Source organism: Bufo bufo, chromosome 5 (assembly GCF_905171765.1).
Source record: "Bufo bufo chromosome 5, aBufBuf1.1, whole genome shotgun sequence".
In the NCBI taxonomy this organism is placed as follows: domain Eukaryota; kingdom Metazoa; phylum Chordata; class Amphibia; order Anura; family Bufonidae; genus Bufo; species Bufo bufo.
Window position 1 is genome coordinate 515,664,031 of NC_053393.1, and position 17,787 is coordinate 515,681,817.

The 17,787-nt window shown below is 41.9% G+C and overlaps 1 protein-coding gene across 3 annotated transcripts in view; it reads right to left on the reverse strand.

The window, feature by feature from the left end:
• Window positions 1-5,903: 5,903 nt before the first annotated feature.
• CACNB2 (calcium voltage-gated channel auxiliary subunit beta 2) overlaps window positions 5,904-17,787 on the reverse strand; it is a 363,806-nt gene continuing 351,922 nt past the window's right edge. For all 3 annotated transcript variants that reach the window (XM_040434490.1, XM_040434493.1, XM_040434491.1), the window contains 2 exons: window positions 12,828-13,013; window positions 5,904-9,408 (listed from right to left, as the gene is read on the reverse strand). In XM_040434490.1, the coding sequence (XP_040290424.1) occupies window positions 8,917-9,408; window positions 12,828-13,013 (678 nt within the window). In that variant the 3' untranslated portion in view covers window positions 5,904-8,916. The remainder of the gene's footprint in view (window positions 9,409-12,827; window positions 13,014-17,787) is intronic.

Here is a 17,787-nt window from a genome sequence, read left to right on the forward strand (position 1 = left end):
TGGACATACATCCTGACTTAAAGCGTTCCTAACCTTTCAACAGACTGCATTAATCAATAGTAAAAAAGTGGGGGGTTGAGTCAGCACAACCTGCCTGCAGGTGCAGATCACTATGGCGAAATACATATACAAACGGAAAATGCAAATGTGATCGCACACTACATCCAGCAATCTGCCCTCCATGCTGGATGAGACATTGGTTTATATTTTGGCCAAAGCATAGTAAGCCACTCACCGCGTCAAGGTCGTCTCAATTGAGTGGTCCCTAACTCTTGTTCCTACCTGTTCATGGGCCATGACAGCCACATAAAATCCAGGGAATGCAGGTCAGCATGCAAGCCAAGTACACTTTGCTTGTAACCCCGTCCGGTGCCATTACAGCTTTCATCGGATCCAGGGATGCAAGTACCAACATGCATGCTGAACCCACCATATACTTCCCCTGGAGCCAGATGGCTAATGGTAGGTTCTATATAAGCAGACTCAGTTTTATACTGACTTTAAAACCAGCCTCCAGGACAGATTGACTGGTCAGGTGTGCTTGACTCAAAGGAGATCGCCACGCCTCCAATATATGCTACAAAGAAAAAAAGTGGGGGGTTGAGTCAGCACAACCTGCCTGCAGGTGCAGATCACTATGGCGAAATACATATACAAACGGAAAATGCAAATGTGATCGCACACTAGGAACAAGAGTTAGGGACCACTCAATTGAGACGACCTTGACGCGGTGAGTGGCTTACTATGCTTTGGCCAAAATATAAACCAATGTCTCATCCAGCATGGAGGGCAGAGTGCTGGATGCAGTGTGCGATCACATTTGCATTTTCCGTTTGTATATGTATTTCGCCATAGTGATCTGCACCTGCAGGCAGGTTGTGCTGACTCAACCCCCCACTTTTTTTCTTTGTAGCATATATTGGAGGCGTGGCGATCTCCTTTGAGTCAAGCACACCTGACCAGTCAATCTGTCCTGGAGGCTGGTTTTAAAGTCAGTATAAAACTGAGTCTGCTTATATAGAACCTACCATTAGCCATCTGGCTCCAGGAGAAGTATATGGTGGGTTCAGCATGCATGTTGGTACTTGCATCCCTGGATCCGATGAAAGCTGTAATGGCACCGGACGGGGTTACAAGCAAAGTGTACTTGGCTTGCATGCTGACCTGCATTCCCTGGATTTTATGTGGCTGTCATGGCCCATGAACAGGTAGGAACAAGAGTTAGGGACCACTCAATTGAGACGACCTTGACGCGGTGAGTGGCTTACTATGCTTTGGCCAAAATATAAACCAATGTCTCATCCAGCATGGAGGGCAGAGTGCTGGATGCAGTGTGCGATCACATTTGCATTTTCCGTTTGTATTAATCAATAGTACCGTAAGAAAACGCTATTACGCCACTATATAACTTGACATTTTTAGCAATTTTCCTCTACACGTGCTGAATGTCTAGTTTGCAGGTCTCTCAGACATGGTGGGTGGAGACCAGCTGATATTCACTGCACTAGAAAGCAGAGGAGAAGCTTCTTCCTAACCCTCTCTTAGGAGTATGCACCAGGATCATGAAGGACATTAAAGAAAGGTACTAACCTGTACTGGTTGTGAATTTAGCATTTTCCCTGAGACATAAATCCCCTGTTTAGCTGTGCGGTCTCTTTAGCGTCTTTCTTTAAGTCCCGTCTTACTCATGCTGCTGCTCACTCCTATTCCCCCCCTCCCCTCTCCATATTGACATGTGCAATATGATCTTTCAGTGGCACTAGTCCATCTTGGAACGAAATTCAAAGCATTTTTCAAAGTGGAAGGCAATTAGCAAGGGGAGGGGGTAAACAGCTGTTAATGGGAGAACTAGACATTTCTCACTGATAAAACATATTACAGAGTTTCTTGTGGGTGCCTGTACTATAGATTTATGTAAAGTTGTTTGAAAGTAGAGTGATTCTTTAAAGGCTATTGTCACCTTTACGCTGAATTATTCTAATGCTTCCTAAATGCAAAATCATTCAACTTTATACAAGGTCTTGATTAGAGATGAGCGAATGTCATATTTTGAAATTCGTTCACGTTTTGTTTACTGGTAAAAGATGAATTGCGTTATGGATTCCGTTACCACAGACCATAACGCAATTCTATGACGGAATGCATAACGGAATGTCTCTAAAGGAATTTTCATAACCGGAAATTCGCTCATTTCTAGTCTTCATTAATAATGACTACGGTAGAGCCTGTGGAACTCCTTCACCTAACTGGCTATGCTGCTGCTTTCGACACTGATCCAACAGCACACTTCTTCTGTCTGCCGTCTTCTGCTTTATCTTTCTGCACACAGCATAGCAAGTTGTATTAGGGTCAATGGCAGATGTATATGTCGAATGGATTTCCTGACATATATCTCCTACATATGCAACTGTATCACCATACACTCATGTTAAAAAAAAAAAACTGATGTACACCATGCTGTATGTTATACTTTTTTGTGGAATATTTTAGTATGTAATAACACCACATACTATGCTATTCCATACAACTGAAAAACATATATACAGCCAAAGCCAAAAGAACAAACCTAGAACCTACCGCTATGTACATCACTGCAGAACACAACTGCTGTCCATAGTGTATGTACATAGCAGATATTTCCACTATGTATGCTAGTATAATGGATAAATAGGAAAGATTCCAGCTTCCATTAAAACATTTGCAACTTTATTATTTCTAAAAGATCCAATAGAAGAACACGGACACACAAGTGACGCATTTCAGGCTCAGTTATGACTAAGGGCTGACAGCCTGAAACGCATCAGTTGTGTGTCCATGTTCTTGTATTGGATCTACTGGAAAGAATAAAGTCGCTATTGTTTTAATGGAAGCTGGAATCTTTTCTATTTTATTCATGCATCTAGTCTCCAGTGATTCCGTACCTCCATAAGCTACACATAGGCGAGCTGGACTTTTACGTGATTATGCTAGTATTATATCTGCATTACGTACTGTGTATGTGTGTGTATATCTCTCTCTCTATATATATACAGTACAGACCAAAAGTTTGGACACACCTTCTCATTCAAAGAGTTTTCTTTATTTTCATGACTATGAAAATTGTAGATTCACACTGAAGGCATCAAAACTATGAATTAACACATGTGGAATTATATACATAACAAACAAGTGTGAAACAACTGAAAATATGTCATATTCTGGGTTCTTCAAAGTAGCCACCTTTTGCTTTGATTACTGCTTTGCACACTCTTGGCATTCTCTTGATGAGCTTCAAGAGGTAGTCCCCTGAAATGGTTTTCACTTCACAGGTGTGCCCTGTCAGATTTAATAAGTGGGATTTCTTGCCTTATAAATGGGGTTGGGACCATCAGTTGCGTTGAGGAGAAGTCAGGTGGATACACAGCTGATAGTCCTACTGAATAGACTGTTAGAATTTGTATTATGGCAAGAAAAAAGCAGCTAAGTAAAGAAAAACGAGTGGCCATCATTACTTTAAGAAATAAAGGTCAGTCAGTCGAAAAATTGGGAAAACTTTGAAAGTAAGGGCTATTTGACCATGAAGGAGAGTGATGGGGTGCTGCGCCAGATGACCTGGCCTCCACAGTCACCGGACCTGAACCCAATCGAGATGGTTTGGGGTGAGCTGGACCGCAGAGTGAAGGCAAAAGGGTCAACAAGTGCTAAGCATCTCTGGGAACTCCTTCAAGACTGTTGGAAGACCATTTCAGGGGACTACCTCTTGAAGCTCATCAAGAGAATGCCAAGAGTGTGCAAAGCAGTAATCAAAGCAAAAGGTGGCTACTTTGAAGAACCTAGAATATGACATATTTTCAGTTGTTTCACACTTGTTTGTTATGTATAAAATTCCACGTGTTAATTCATAGTTTTGATGCCTTCATAGTCATGAAAATAAAGAAAACTCTTTGAATGAGAAGGTGTGTCCAAACTTTTGGTCTGTACTGTGTGTATATATATATATATATATATATGTATACTGTAATATTCCTTTAATCTGGCATCACTGATATATGACAGCTGCTGTATTATCAGATATTCTGGATTAATGGATCGTTATCAGAAAAGTAGATAAAAATTCACAACATGAAACACAACACAAAATCTGCCGCTATAACTTTGTTTAGTTCAGAGTTTGCCCTACATGCTCCCAATGAACAAGGTGGAACAAGGTGGAACATGAAAAACGCTTCCCTTACGGGGTTTGTACAGGATAATGATCATCAAGCTTCATCCATCATAACTGTGTTGCAGTAAAATGGATGAGGCCCATGGTCCCCTTCTTTGTGGAGAGCAGTAGTGTTGCGTGGGAGCATGTCCAACATGTCGTATTTGATGCAACAAAGATTTGCGCTAGTGGAGGCCGCTGTGTGCACAGGATCATTCACTGGACAACAGGATTATTTTGATGGTCAATTTCTGGACCTTCCCATTCCAGCAAAAATCAGCATGCATGGTTTGGTGCGTAACACAAGAGCTCGTATCTCATGCCAAAAAAAAAAAAGTACTGTAGGTAACCATGTGTTGGACACTTTAGGGACATCCAGGAGAGGAATATGAGAAGCCCAAGGATATTGACACGAAAATGATCCCAGTAAGCCCACATCAGCAGAACAACATGTCGAGTGTCTACTGTGCAAGAGTTAAAGGTAAGAGATAAACAGAAGCGTGCGGTGTATTACAACTGGCGACTGGAGGTATAAATACTTGTTGTGATACATCACGTCTGATGAAGCATGGTTCCAAACTTCCATTTAACCAGGTGTCTTAATTTGCAGAACAATAGGTACAGAAAATTCACACAAACTACAGCAACAAGCACTTCATGATCCAAAAATGAGAGTTTGGTGTGCAGCTGTAGATAGCGGGTCCATTATTGTTGGATGAAAATGTAAACACAGCAGAGGACTTTGACATCGAACAATTCTATGCACGGTTAACAGATCACAAGAGTGAGTGTTGGTTCTTACATGAAGACCGGTCATACATCGCATGCGTCCCTGTGCCAAGTTCATGTGGCATTCACAGAGGAAAGTATGGTGAGCAAAGGGCTGCAGCCTCCACGCTCACCAAACCTAACGGTGTACAAATTTTATCTCTGGGGTTAGGCCACTTTTACATGTGCGACACAGCTCTCCAGCAGGCCATTCCGGCCAAATGCCAGGAATCGGATGGACAAAAACCATTGCGGGCAGCAGTTTTTGTCCAACCGAATCCCGGGATATTTGTCGGGGAGTGGCTGGACCCCTGCTGGATCCCATAATTGTCAATGGGGTCTAGCAGGCGGCACTATCCGGCAATGCCAGATCCAGAGAACGCAGGCTGTTCTCTGCCGGAGAGCTGTACCACAGGTGTGAAATTAGGCTTACCTGAAGAGTTCCTAAAAACCATCCCCAGACAGTGCCCAAACTGAAACAGCAAGTAGAGATTCATGTCCAGAACATGGAACGTGTGGTGTTAAAGAAGGTGTTTCTGTAGACGATAAGACGGCAGAACTTTGCACAGCCACTGGTGGAAACCACTTCCAGCATCTCCTGTACGTTCTTCTTCCTTTATCTATTCTCCTGTACAAACCACACGGGGTAAGAGCACGGCCACACGGTCAGGTTTCTTGATGCCGTTTTGGAAGCCAAAATCAGGAGCGGATCACAAAAGGAGAGAACGTATAAAGGACAGATATGACTGCTCTTTTTTTTTATTCACTGAATTCAATGCATCAAGAAACCTGATTGTGTGGTCGTACCCCAAGAGGGTTCTGTTTTTTGTGGCCCACCCTCTATTTCAGTTCTGCCCTGGAAACAATGGGGGATTATGAGATGGCAGATTAAAGACATTTAACTTGAAAAGGGCTTTTGATTTGAAAGATAGGGAAAAAAACACTAGATTTATTAGAATATCATTCTCTTGTTTGTCTACATGTTAAGAATAACATGTTTTTTTCACAGCCACCATTTGTAATATAGCATAATAAATAAATAAATCCAATTAACAGTCTGACATGTCTACGGAAACCTACAGTCCAATATCTACAAAGGCCTTTTTTTGAAGTATATACAAATGCTTACAAATCTGATTCTTGAAAATAAAGATACTTCCCACAAATATGCATATACAGTATTCAACAAAGCTTATATTTAAATCTCTTTAGTTTTTTTTTTTCGTTGAAAAAAAAAAAAATAACACAAAATAACAAAAACCTTATACCAAAAGTGTGTTCTCAACCCAAAGTAAAAATGGAATTTCAGGACTTTATTGTCAAGGAAAATGCTGCTTGGCAATGTTAATACTCACTGGTGCAAGTGTATATTTCAGTCTAATATTTTCTCTTAAATATCACAAATATAAATATAGATATTTCTGTGTATATGTACAGGTATATTTATGACTTCTGAGTGGTTCATTAAATATTCAAGGATTTACAGGGGGGGGGGGGGAACCATTATTGCCGACACACAAGGGAGGAAGCCATGTTGTAAATTTGTGTCCTTTTGGGCAAAACATTTTGGACATCAAATAATAAAAAAAAAACTCTTGGAAATGGTAGAATTATAGATTTACAGATACTTTGGTTAATATGTTAGGGGTCGGGGGCATACACAGATATCATAGGGCCCCATAACAAAAATAATGAAAATTCTGCAAGTTTACAATTTTTTTTAAATTACATTGAGGATTTTTAAAATAAAAAAATATGCACTCCATCTCACTCACTTTAACCCACTTCTATGTCGGAAAAAGCGGAACAGGTGCTTTTATAAATGTGGCACTCATTCTGAACATCGTATTTCTCTAATTATTCACACCCATCAACAGGCATAAATAAATTGATGAATTCTCCCCATATAGCTCTAAATCCTCTGCTCCCCTTCACAAAATATATTATAAAACTCTGTCTGCAGCCACCACTAGGGGGAGCTTACTGCATAGGAATGTATACAGTTCTCACTGAGCTCAATGGAAGCTGTAACAATCTCTTTGCACTGTGCTCTTCCTAGTAGAAACTTCTGTTTTATGTAGGGAATAGGAGTTCTGCCTCCATAGTCAATACACCACTAATAGGGGAATTGCACTACAAACTAATTTCTATTGTATTGACCCATTTGCCAGAATCGTAGCTACGCCTTTTATTACCCTGGGCAAATATATTCAGCTTACTGCCCTACCCCTGTATCTAAATCTCAAGTCAAGGCATTGTGGTGGGTCGGTGCACCTCTCTGGTACCTGGGACATTTGCTTCTCAAGCCCTTACTATGCCCCTGCCACTTGCTACTAGCATGGAGTAGGATGTATGACCTTGGGTCAGTGATCTACAACCTATGGATCTACCACTGTGGTGAGACTACAACTCCCTTGTCCCAGATTTTTAGTTCCACCCTACTGGCCATCTTCATCGAGAAGGTCACCCTCTCACAGAAAACCACTTTTCAATGCAATGTTGGGTGGTCATCAAAAAGAGGTTTTTACTGTATATATTTATCATATTCTACATCTCCTGTAATTTACTAAATGTTGAGGACCCTACAGCAGGATCTCAAGTTTCCCCATGAAACTGAGAACGTTTCTACTGCCAGTAAAGTCCGTTCCATACTGGATGGAAATATCCCCAATGACTAATCTGCAAATAATGCAGAAAGATCCCCGGCTACACCCGCCAAATGGTAAAGGAGCTGTCCCGAGGTTAAAACAAGGGTCTGTTTTTTTTTTTTAACAGAAACCGTGCCACTCTTTTCTATAGGTGGTGGCTGGTATCACAGCTTCTCCACATTGAAGAGCTGATCTGCAATACCAGATAAAGCCCATGGACAAGACAGGTGCTATTTCTGGGCAAAAAGTCAGACTTAGTAGCGAATAAAAAAAATAAAAAAATTTCAGTCACATGGAGAGAGGCCTATGAAAAAGAATCAGGTATCAGTGTGCATTACCCTTTAGAAATACCCCGTTTGTAACAGTGGTTCTGCAAGAAAATAAATTACATACTGATAATATTAAAATGATGACCTAACAATAAATCGACGACTTTTCTGTCAAACTCCAGTAAAGTAGCCGATTCATATATATTCTAACTATCGACCAATTGAAAGAGTCCTAACCATAATGTATCCGTGCTAATTCCAGTCACTGACTATTAAAGCATGATGTAAAAAAACGTACAACGCTGTACAGTCAAACGATTAAACCATGCAGGGCTAAGAAAACAACAAAAACATAACCAACATAGAGAAACGTTACATAGAAGATTCATCTGAAACATCGTGAGTATAAGGCAATAGTCAACTCTGCTCTCAAACGAAGACGACGGGAGGCCAGAAAACAAAAGAAAAACATAAAAAAAACTAAAATCAAATAAATAGTGGCTTTGAAATGAACATTCAAAGTAGGTGGGTGCATTCCAAAAATACAAAAATAAATGCAATGTTTTAGTAGTCTTTTCACAAGTCTGATCACCTTTGCAGCCACAACATATTATTAATATAGAGATCTAACAGTGCAAAAGTGGAACACATATGGAAGGCGGGGGGAACAAAAAGTGAAGTCACCATTTTTAGGCCCGAAATAAGTTTCTTCTAAAAATAGGAGGTTACAAAACATCATCACTTGCTTTAGAACAGCAACAATATCTTGATGGCAACGTACAGCATTCAAGTGGTTGTCACAGAAAACGGCTAAACACATGGTTTGGTAACAGATTTGTAGAGGATCCAAAGTGAAAGAGTAGGAAGGATATCCTGGGCTTGTGCCTTATCAGCAATAGCCAAAAAGAAAAATAGTAGAAAAGGAAAAAAAAAACATTGAAAATACAGAAAGGGAGCTATATGTTTTACAATATAGTTTTAAACAATGTGTAAAGGGTCTCATACAAGACTGAAAAAAAAAGTCAACACATAGAAGGTGTTAATTAAGTTACTGACGGATGTAAACATCCCGGTTCCACTCGTTATCGTTGCGTTTCCTGGAAATCTCGCCGTCCCTTTCACTATGTCGTTCTCTTGATTTGTGACGACTTCGGGGTCTGTTGCATTCATTGTGGTCCTGGTCCCTGTCCTGCTCGTTTGTCCGATGTCGAGACTCTTTGTGTCTATGTTCGTTACCTCCATGTGATTCGTCTCTATGATTGTGATCCCGGTGGGATTCCTGCGGATCAGCGTGCTCGGAAGAGTAATCATCCTTTGGCTCTAGGTAAACGGAGTCTCTGGTGTCTTGTGTCTCGTTATCAAATGTCTCCTGTCTGGACAGGCCTCTGCTTACTCCACTTCGATGATTGTGGTGTTGCGCTGAGGAGGAAGATCGATGCTGAGACTTTCTCGTAATTTTCTCTTCAGGAGGTGCCTCCTCTTCTATGGACCCAGTTCTTTCGGGAGCCGGAGGGTCATTTTTCTGTTCTCCTTGGGAGCCCTGAGAATAGATATAATACAATATAGGTTATTAGATAACTTGAACACTAGAGGTATTGCCAGACCATATTCCCAAACCTTCTACTAGGCTTTGGTCTCATGCACCTGGTTACATCATAGATTTGTGTTGTACAGGTTTTTTTTTATGTGCGCCTATGGAATTATATAGGTTCATAATGTACCTCCATGTTCCTCTGATTTTATGCAGGTGTTTTTGGGATCATTGTCCTGTTGCATGACCCAGTTTCAGCCAAGCTTTAGCTGCCAGATAGATGGCCTCAACTTTGACTCTAGAATAATTTACAGAGGAATTCATGGTTGGCTCAAGGACTGTAAAGTGCCCAGGTCCTGTGGTTGCAAAACAAGCCCAAATAATCACCCCTTCCCCAACACGCTTGATGGTTGGTATGAGGTATTTGTGCTGATATGCTATGTTTGGTTTTGACAAATGTGGTGCTGTGCATTATGGCCAAACTTTGGTCTTGGCTGTCTAAAGAACATTGCTCCAGAAGTCTGCAGACTTAAAGGGGTTATCCCATGATTAATGTAAAAAAATGAAAATCAAACATCATATAGTACATGACAATCTCTTTCTAACAAAGCTAGAACCAGCCTTGTACCTCACATGGATCTCCCATTCATTGCTCCAATTCCTCTCCTAGATTTATTTCAAGCTGGCAGTGAGTGTGTCCTTTCTCAAGAGGCTCTGGCTGCAGCTGGAGGCAGTTAAAGGATGGAACTGAGCATGTGTGTCCACCTCAGTAAGGCGGACAGAGAAATAAGGAAAAGCAGGTGGCGCTATATTGATAGATTTAATTGAAAAACAGTATAGTAAATTTATTACATGCAATTACAAAACTTTTCAGATCCAGGTGCTGTTTTGAAAAATGTTGGTTATCTTCATGTGACAACCCCTAAAGCTGGGTTGTCATGTTTTTGTTTTGTTTTTACAAAGAGGATGCTTTCTCCTGGCAACCCTCTCAAAGAAACCATACTTCTTCAGTCTTTTTCTAATTCTACAGGCATGAACTTGAACATTCAACATGCTAACTGAAGCCTGGATGTAGCTCTTGTTTTTTTTTTTTTGCAGCTTCTCCAAGTATTGCACGCTCTAACCATGGGGGGAATTTTCTGGAATGTCCACTCCTGGGAAGATTGTCAAATGAACTGAATGTTTTCCACTTGTGGATAATCCACTGTAGAATGAAGACCTTGAAATTGTTTGGAAATGGTCTTATAACCCAGATTGATGGGCAGCAACAATTGCTTCTCATTGATGATGTCTTTCCTCCTTAGCATTGTGTTAACACACACCTGAATGCTCGAGACCAGCAAACTGCCAAAACTGCATTTTAGAGGTGGTCACACTTGCTAATAATTAATGATCAATAATCAAAGGGCATATGATTAGGAGCACTAGGTTGTTACCCTCTTAATTCCTTTGAAAGCAGTAAGGGTTACGTAATTTTTCATATACAACTTCTGTATTTTGGCCTAGTTTTTGTTAAATAAAATCTGTGAGCATAATCAACCCTATTTAAAGGGGTTTTCCAAGAGATTGATTTTTTTACTGGATCCTCACCGATCAGATATTGATGACCTACTGTGTTATCAGTAAAAAAACAACTCCCTGAAAACCCCTTTAATCAGACATACTTTCTGGTAGGGTTGACAATGCTGATTAATACAAATACCTTTGTAATGTCTGTAGGTAAAACCACTGCCAAGATATCTGTGCCTTTCATAATATACAAAGGAGCTGGTTCTAGCACCGAACTGGGGGCCGAACTGAGCTGTTGGAGCACTGCTCTTGTAACAACTCTCTGATCTGGGTACTCCTTCCTCCACCTTGATTGACATGGATAGACAATCAAGCAAGGGTAGGGGGGAGTGCTCAGCTAAGAGAGGTGCTACAAAAGCGGTGCTCCAAGAACTCAGTCTGGCCCCTGGGTGCTTGAACCAGCTAATTTGCATATTACAAAAAATGCTGCTATCTTGGCAACGGTTCTACTTACAGACATAACTAAGCTATTGTTTTAATCAACTTGATCAACTCTTCTCAGCATGTCTGGTTTAACAGGTTGGATCATGCTGACAGATTCTCTTTGTATAATGACAATGCGTAATTTGTCATGTGTTGTAGTTCATTTGAGGTTGTATTTTGTCTAAAGGTGGATTTAGACGAACCAATAATCATCCAGATTATCGGGAGCGACGGTTCCTGCAAATGCTCGTTCCCGACAATCTGCCCGTCTAAATGTACCGCCCATTACCCGAGGAACGAGCAAAACGCTCGATCGTCGGGCGATCCTGTCGTTCGTGTAGGCACCACAAGTCATTGTTTCCGGGCAGCAGATTGTGTGGTCTAAATAGCGATCTACTGCCGAGAAACAATGATTCTCTATGGGGATGAGGGATCGTTATAGCAATCCCTTGTCCTCATACTGTGAAGGAGATCGCTGCATGTAAATGCGCGGTCTCCTTCACTGAGCGAGTAGCTGACTGTTGGGACGTAACGCTTCCTTCCTGACAATCGTCCGCTCCATCGGCCCGTGTAAACCTGCCTTAATTTTAAGACCTTCTAAGAACCAGATTTTTTTATTTATTATTATGTCCTGATATGTATATATTCTCATGACTGTATCTGGATCTTGCATGTCTTGCCCCTGTGGGAGATGGAGGTCAGTGTATTGAATGGAGCTTACAGGGTTAAATAGAAGAGGTTATATGCAGATAATAATGTCTAAAAACAAGGTAAAAAAGTCAGTTTATGTGTGTTGATCGCACCCACACACCCCTTTCCACAGTTTCCTCTCTAGCAGAGGTATCAGTCTGTACCTCAGGAAGTGCGGGGGAAGGGGGGGAGATTCTTATGATTTATATCTTGTAACCGCAAATGTCATGTTTGTCATCTGATGGTTTTTCTTTTTAGAACAGGGGCGTAGCTATAGGGGGTGCAGTGGTAGCAGTCGCTTCCGGGCCCAGGAGCCTGAGGGGGCCCAAAGACCCTTGTGGTGCATAAGAAGACACCAGTATTGTAGAAAGTCCATGCTGGTCAAGTTACACCTCTGGCTCAAGGGAAGGGGGTTAAATCTAGAATTTGGTATGGGGGCAGGGGTGCCGTTTCAATTTTAGCCTCGGGCATCATGAAGGCTATGCGCTTTCTGCCCTTGGCCACAAAGCACTGAGGGAAGGGGGGGCCCCAAACTGAACTCTTGCACCAGGGCCCATGAGCCATTAGCTACGCCCCTGTTTTAGAACCTATATATTGTGAGCTTGTCTTTGGAAATAAAGAGAAATCAGATACAACTACATCCAATGTATGTGTCAGTTTCCCTGAGCGCTCTTATCTCTTTAATTTGGATTTCAACAATCATAGAGTGAAGGGATATTTCCCGTTTCTCATTTCCGACACCTCACCTGGGCATTCGAGGCAGAAGAGGGTGTTGCAGGAAGTGTTGCTGTAGTTAATGTTCGAGATAAGAGTGCATTTGGTGGGTTGCTGCTAGACGGGTGGGTGGCCTTCCAGTAAGCCTCTAGATAGTCTGCTAGATGTTCACAGGCGTCTTCAAGTTGGTTTTCATCCAAAATAACATCAAACATTTCCTAGAGAGCAAACAGTGTTAGAGATGCTTAGTACACAGGAAAGTAATGGTATAATCTCAATTCCATATCTATCAGTGAAGATACATGCCTGTTCTTGCCAGATGCAGGACACAGTGCCTGACAGGCATGCATGTGCCCACCAGAGGAAAAGACTCTAAAAGATGTGTATATGTCCTCTTTTATTTCATCATTGCACACACAGGACGTCTCATCAAAAATGTTATTTGTGAACTAACCTATAAGAAAAAGACCCTAGTGTCAAGTGAGGGTCACTGAATCAGCTAAATATGGGCTTCTGTTGAGACATTGGGGCCCATTAGAGTGTCAGAATCTGGGGCCACTGGAGCATCCTTTGGTATTCTAATGCTGGCACCAAGGTGATTAAAAGTCCAGAAATATCAGTGCCTCACGATGCTGTCGGAGGGGCAGGATACTGCGTTGGATTTTGCTAGACTGGGTGGAGATCATTTTATGTGCATTTTATGTGCAGTACCCTATATCTGGGGTATCTGCAATACGTTATATGCATTGTATTAGGCAAGTTTCATATTTGCGGCACAGCTCTCCGGCAGACTGTTCTGATAGAGAACAGCCTACCGGAGTTCTCCAGATTCGGCATTTCTGGATATTACCAGAATGCCTGCAGGCCCTGTTGATTATAATAGGGTCCAACAGAGATCCAGCTGGCAAATATGCCGGAATTTGTCCGGCCAATTCCTGTGATTCTATACTGGAACAGGCTGCCGGAGAGTTGTGCCGCAAATGTGAAAGTAGCCTTATGTATAGTAATGTTATGTTGTGGCCGTTTATTTTCAGCAGAGGAGGTAATGGTTGCCAGGAACAGGGCTAACCATTTTGTTCCTCCCCTCTTGGTAGGAGTGGGCTGGTCCTGCTTCCTGCCAGGAGGGAGACTTTCAGAGTGAGAGTGAAGGGAGAGTAAGCACATGCCAGAGCTCCTACTCCCAGGAACCGTATCCTATTCTCCTGTGAGACCATCACTCAGAATCAAGGACACTGCTTCCAAGAAGCTTCAGTGTGCCTAGACAGCAGAGTGATCAGCAAAACTACAGCTTCACAGACCCTGCTGCAGGCGAGGGGCTACGGCTCAGACACCCATCACCTAGAACAGCCAGACATACATCAAGCCTGAATCTTACAGTGGACAACTATATCCACAAGTCCTTGCTAGTCCAAATCTATTGCCATCCAATCAGCCCCTCATACCTCCTCATCTGATGCCAGAAACTGCACTTTGTAATCAACACTGCTGGATGTGCCACAAGTTATATTTTGCAATAAGTAAAGAGAGACTTTTATTCTTTTACTTCTGGTCTTATTCTTCAAACCACCTTTTCACTGCACTAATCCCCAGAGAGCAACGACCTGAGGGAGTACACCGTGACACAACATCTCATCAGGGCCACTATCACTCCCATCCTCTGCATCCTCAGGGGCTCACTGCACATGGTAAACAAATCTGTGTGGTTCTCCTGGTTACATTGGCTGATGAATACAGTTTCAACATTGTCCCCAAGACATTACCCTTATCCATGGAACATTCTTATTGCCTTATAATTGATTGTGATATTATTTTGACGTATATTGCCAGCTAACAAGCAATGCAATCTATGCAATCGATTAAACACCTGGATTTACTGCCTCGTTTCTAGCACAGTGGCGACCCATCATACATATGTAACTAAAAAAGAGAAAATGACCTTTCTACCACTTGGCCTTTGTATAATTGATTCATATCGATTTGCTGCCCTTGACTATTACTACTGTATATCATCTGAGATCACACTGGCCGGCCCAACCAGTGCATAGAGAACCTGCCGTCGGCGCACAGCGGAGCCAGCCAGCTTGTTACTTGATCAAATATTCATGAGCCTGTACCCTATCAATTCACAGGGGACGAAGATGACACTGAGACATAAGGACAATTACAAAGTAGAAGCCCCATTGCTAAATGAAGCTGATTTCAAAATTGCTTTTTGAGGATGGATCTCAGAGCTGGCAACTCGGCTGAACTGGAAGACTTCTTTTTCCATGTTGTGCCCGTTAACCCCATCATACCCTTGACTTTGGATGTTAATTGCTTTTGTGTCACAGGGAAAGAACATTTAGAGTACAGCCCCACATAGCGGGGGCTACATATAATCAAAAAGCCATGTCTTCTTGTGGCCAGAACAGTAATTAAAGTGGTTTTCCGAGAGTTTAATACTGATGACCTATCCTCAAGATGGGTCATCAGTATCTGATCGGTGGGGGTCCGAATCTCCCGATGATTAGGTGTTTGAAGAGGTTGTGACAGTGACAGCACTGTCCATTGGTATTGCAGCTTAGGCCCATTCACTTGACTTGAATGAGACTGAGCTGCACCGATGAACGTGACATCACTGGCCTAGAAGGAGACCGAAGCACTTGCCGGAGCTGCAGTCTCTTCACACAGCTGAATGGCTGGGGTGTCAGGATCAGACCCCACCGATCTAATGTTGATGGCCTACCCCGAGTATAGGTCATCAGTATTAAACACTCGGACGACCCATTTAATGGCCACATGACTTTTCTTGTAAGCTACCTGCAAAACCACGTGGACCGACTATTAACGTCTCTGTAGTTTTACAGAACAGCTGTTCACCTACAGAATTGTGAAACCGCTAACAATCAATTTTAATCAGTTCAGATTCAGGTATTGTTGGCCCCCAGGACCAGATACAGCGCACATGTTAATTCTACAGCCATAACTTTTTTTGTGAACAATGCAGATTGAAAAAAAATATTTTTATTACCCCCCCCCCCCCAGTACAATAGATAAAATTAAAGGGGTTATCTGGGAAATAATATTGATGACATATCGACAGGATAGGTCATCATTATCACATTGCCTGGAGTCTGCGTACCAGCATCCCCGCCAATCAGATTTTTCGGGAAGCTGCGACGCTCACAGGAATTCTGGTGAGCGCAGCGGACTCCCGGGCGCTTACCAAGCACAGATCCGTACATAGTATAGCGGCTGTGCTTGGTACTGCAGCTAAGCCCCACTGAATTCAATGGGGCTGAGCTGCAACTGGGCCATGTGACCAATGTACAGTGACATCACATGGCCTAGGGCAGGGATCAGCAACCTCCGGCACTCCAGCTGTTGTGAAACTACAATTCCCAGCATGCTCCATTCATTTCTATGAGAGTTCTGAGAAGAGCAGAGCAAGTATGCATGCTGGGAGTTGTAGTTTCACAACACCTGGAGTGCCGGAGGTTGCCTACTCCTGGCCTAGGGAGAGGCTGCGGTCCTCACAAGGGCATGGGTGTGGCTAGTGAAACTGAACTTAGCTTTCCAAAAACGGTGGTTAATCACAGTTAATTCATGGGGGGGGCAATTTTTTTTTCACAAAGGACCAGGTAGTTTGGGATAATTTTTTTCCCACTTAATAAATGAAATTGTCATTTAACCCCTTAAGGACTCAGCTCTATTTCACCTTAAGGACTTGGCCATTTTTTTCAAATCTGACCAGTGTCACTTTAAGTGCGGATAACTTTAAAACACTTTGACTTATCCAGGCCATTCTGAGATTGTTTTTTTGTCACATATTGTACTTCATGACACTGAAGTCAAAAAAATATTTTGCATAAAAAAATACCTAATTTACCAAAAATTTTGAAAAATTTACAAATTTCAAAGTTTCAGTTTCTCTACTTCTGTAATACATAGTAATACCCCCAAAAATTGTGATGACTTTACATTCCCCATATGTCTACTTCATGTTTGAATTATTTTGGGAATGATATTTAATTTTTTGGGGATGTTACAAGGCTTAGAAGTTTAGAAGCAAATCTTGAAATTTTTCAGAAATTTACAAAAACCCAATTTTTAGGGACAACTACAGGTCTGAAGTCACTTTGTGAGGCTTACATAATAGAAACCGCCCAAAAATGACCCCATTGTATAAACTACACCCTTCAAGGTATTCAAAACTGATTTTACAAACTTCGTTAACCCTTTAGGTGTTGCACAAGAGTTATTAGCAAATGGGGATGAAATTTGAGAATTTCATTTTTTTGCCTACTTTTCCATTTTAACCCATTTTTTCCACTAACAAAGCAAGGGTTAACAGCCAAACAAGATTGTATCTTTAGTGCCCTGACTCTGCCGTTTACAGAAACACCCCATATGTGGCCGTAAACTACTGTACGGGCACACAGTAGGGCGTAGAGGGAAAGGTGTGCCGTATGGTTTTTGGAAGCCAGATTTTGCTGGACTGTTTTTTTGACACCATGTCCCATTTGAAGCCCCCCTGATGCACCCCTAGAGTAGAAATTCCATAAAAGTGACCCAATCTAAGAAACTACACCCCTCAAGGTATTCAAAACTGATTTACAAACTTTGTTAACCATTTAGGTGTTGCACAAGATTTAATGGAAAATAGAGATACAATTTCAAAATTTCACATTTTTGGCAGATTTTCCATTTTAATATTTTTTTTCCAGTTACAAAGCAAGGGTTAACAGCCAAACAAAACTCATTATTTATGGCCCTGATTCTGTAGTTTACAGAAACACCCCATATGTGGTCGTAAACTACTGTACGGCACACGGCAGGGCGCAGAAGGAAAGGAATGCCATACGGTTTTTGGAAGGCAGATTTTGCTGGACTGGTTTTTTTGACACCATGTCCCATTTGAAGCCCCCCTGATGCACCCCTAGAGTAGAAACTCCAAAAAAGTGACCCCATTTTAGAAACTACGGGATAGGGTGGCAGTTTTGTTGCTACTAG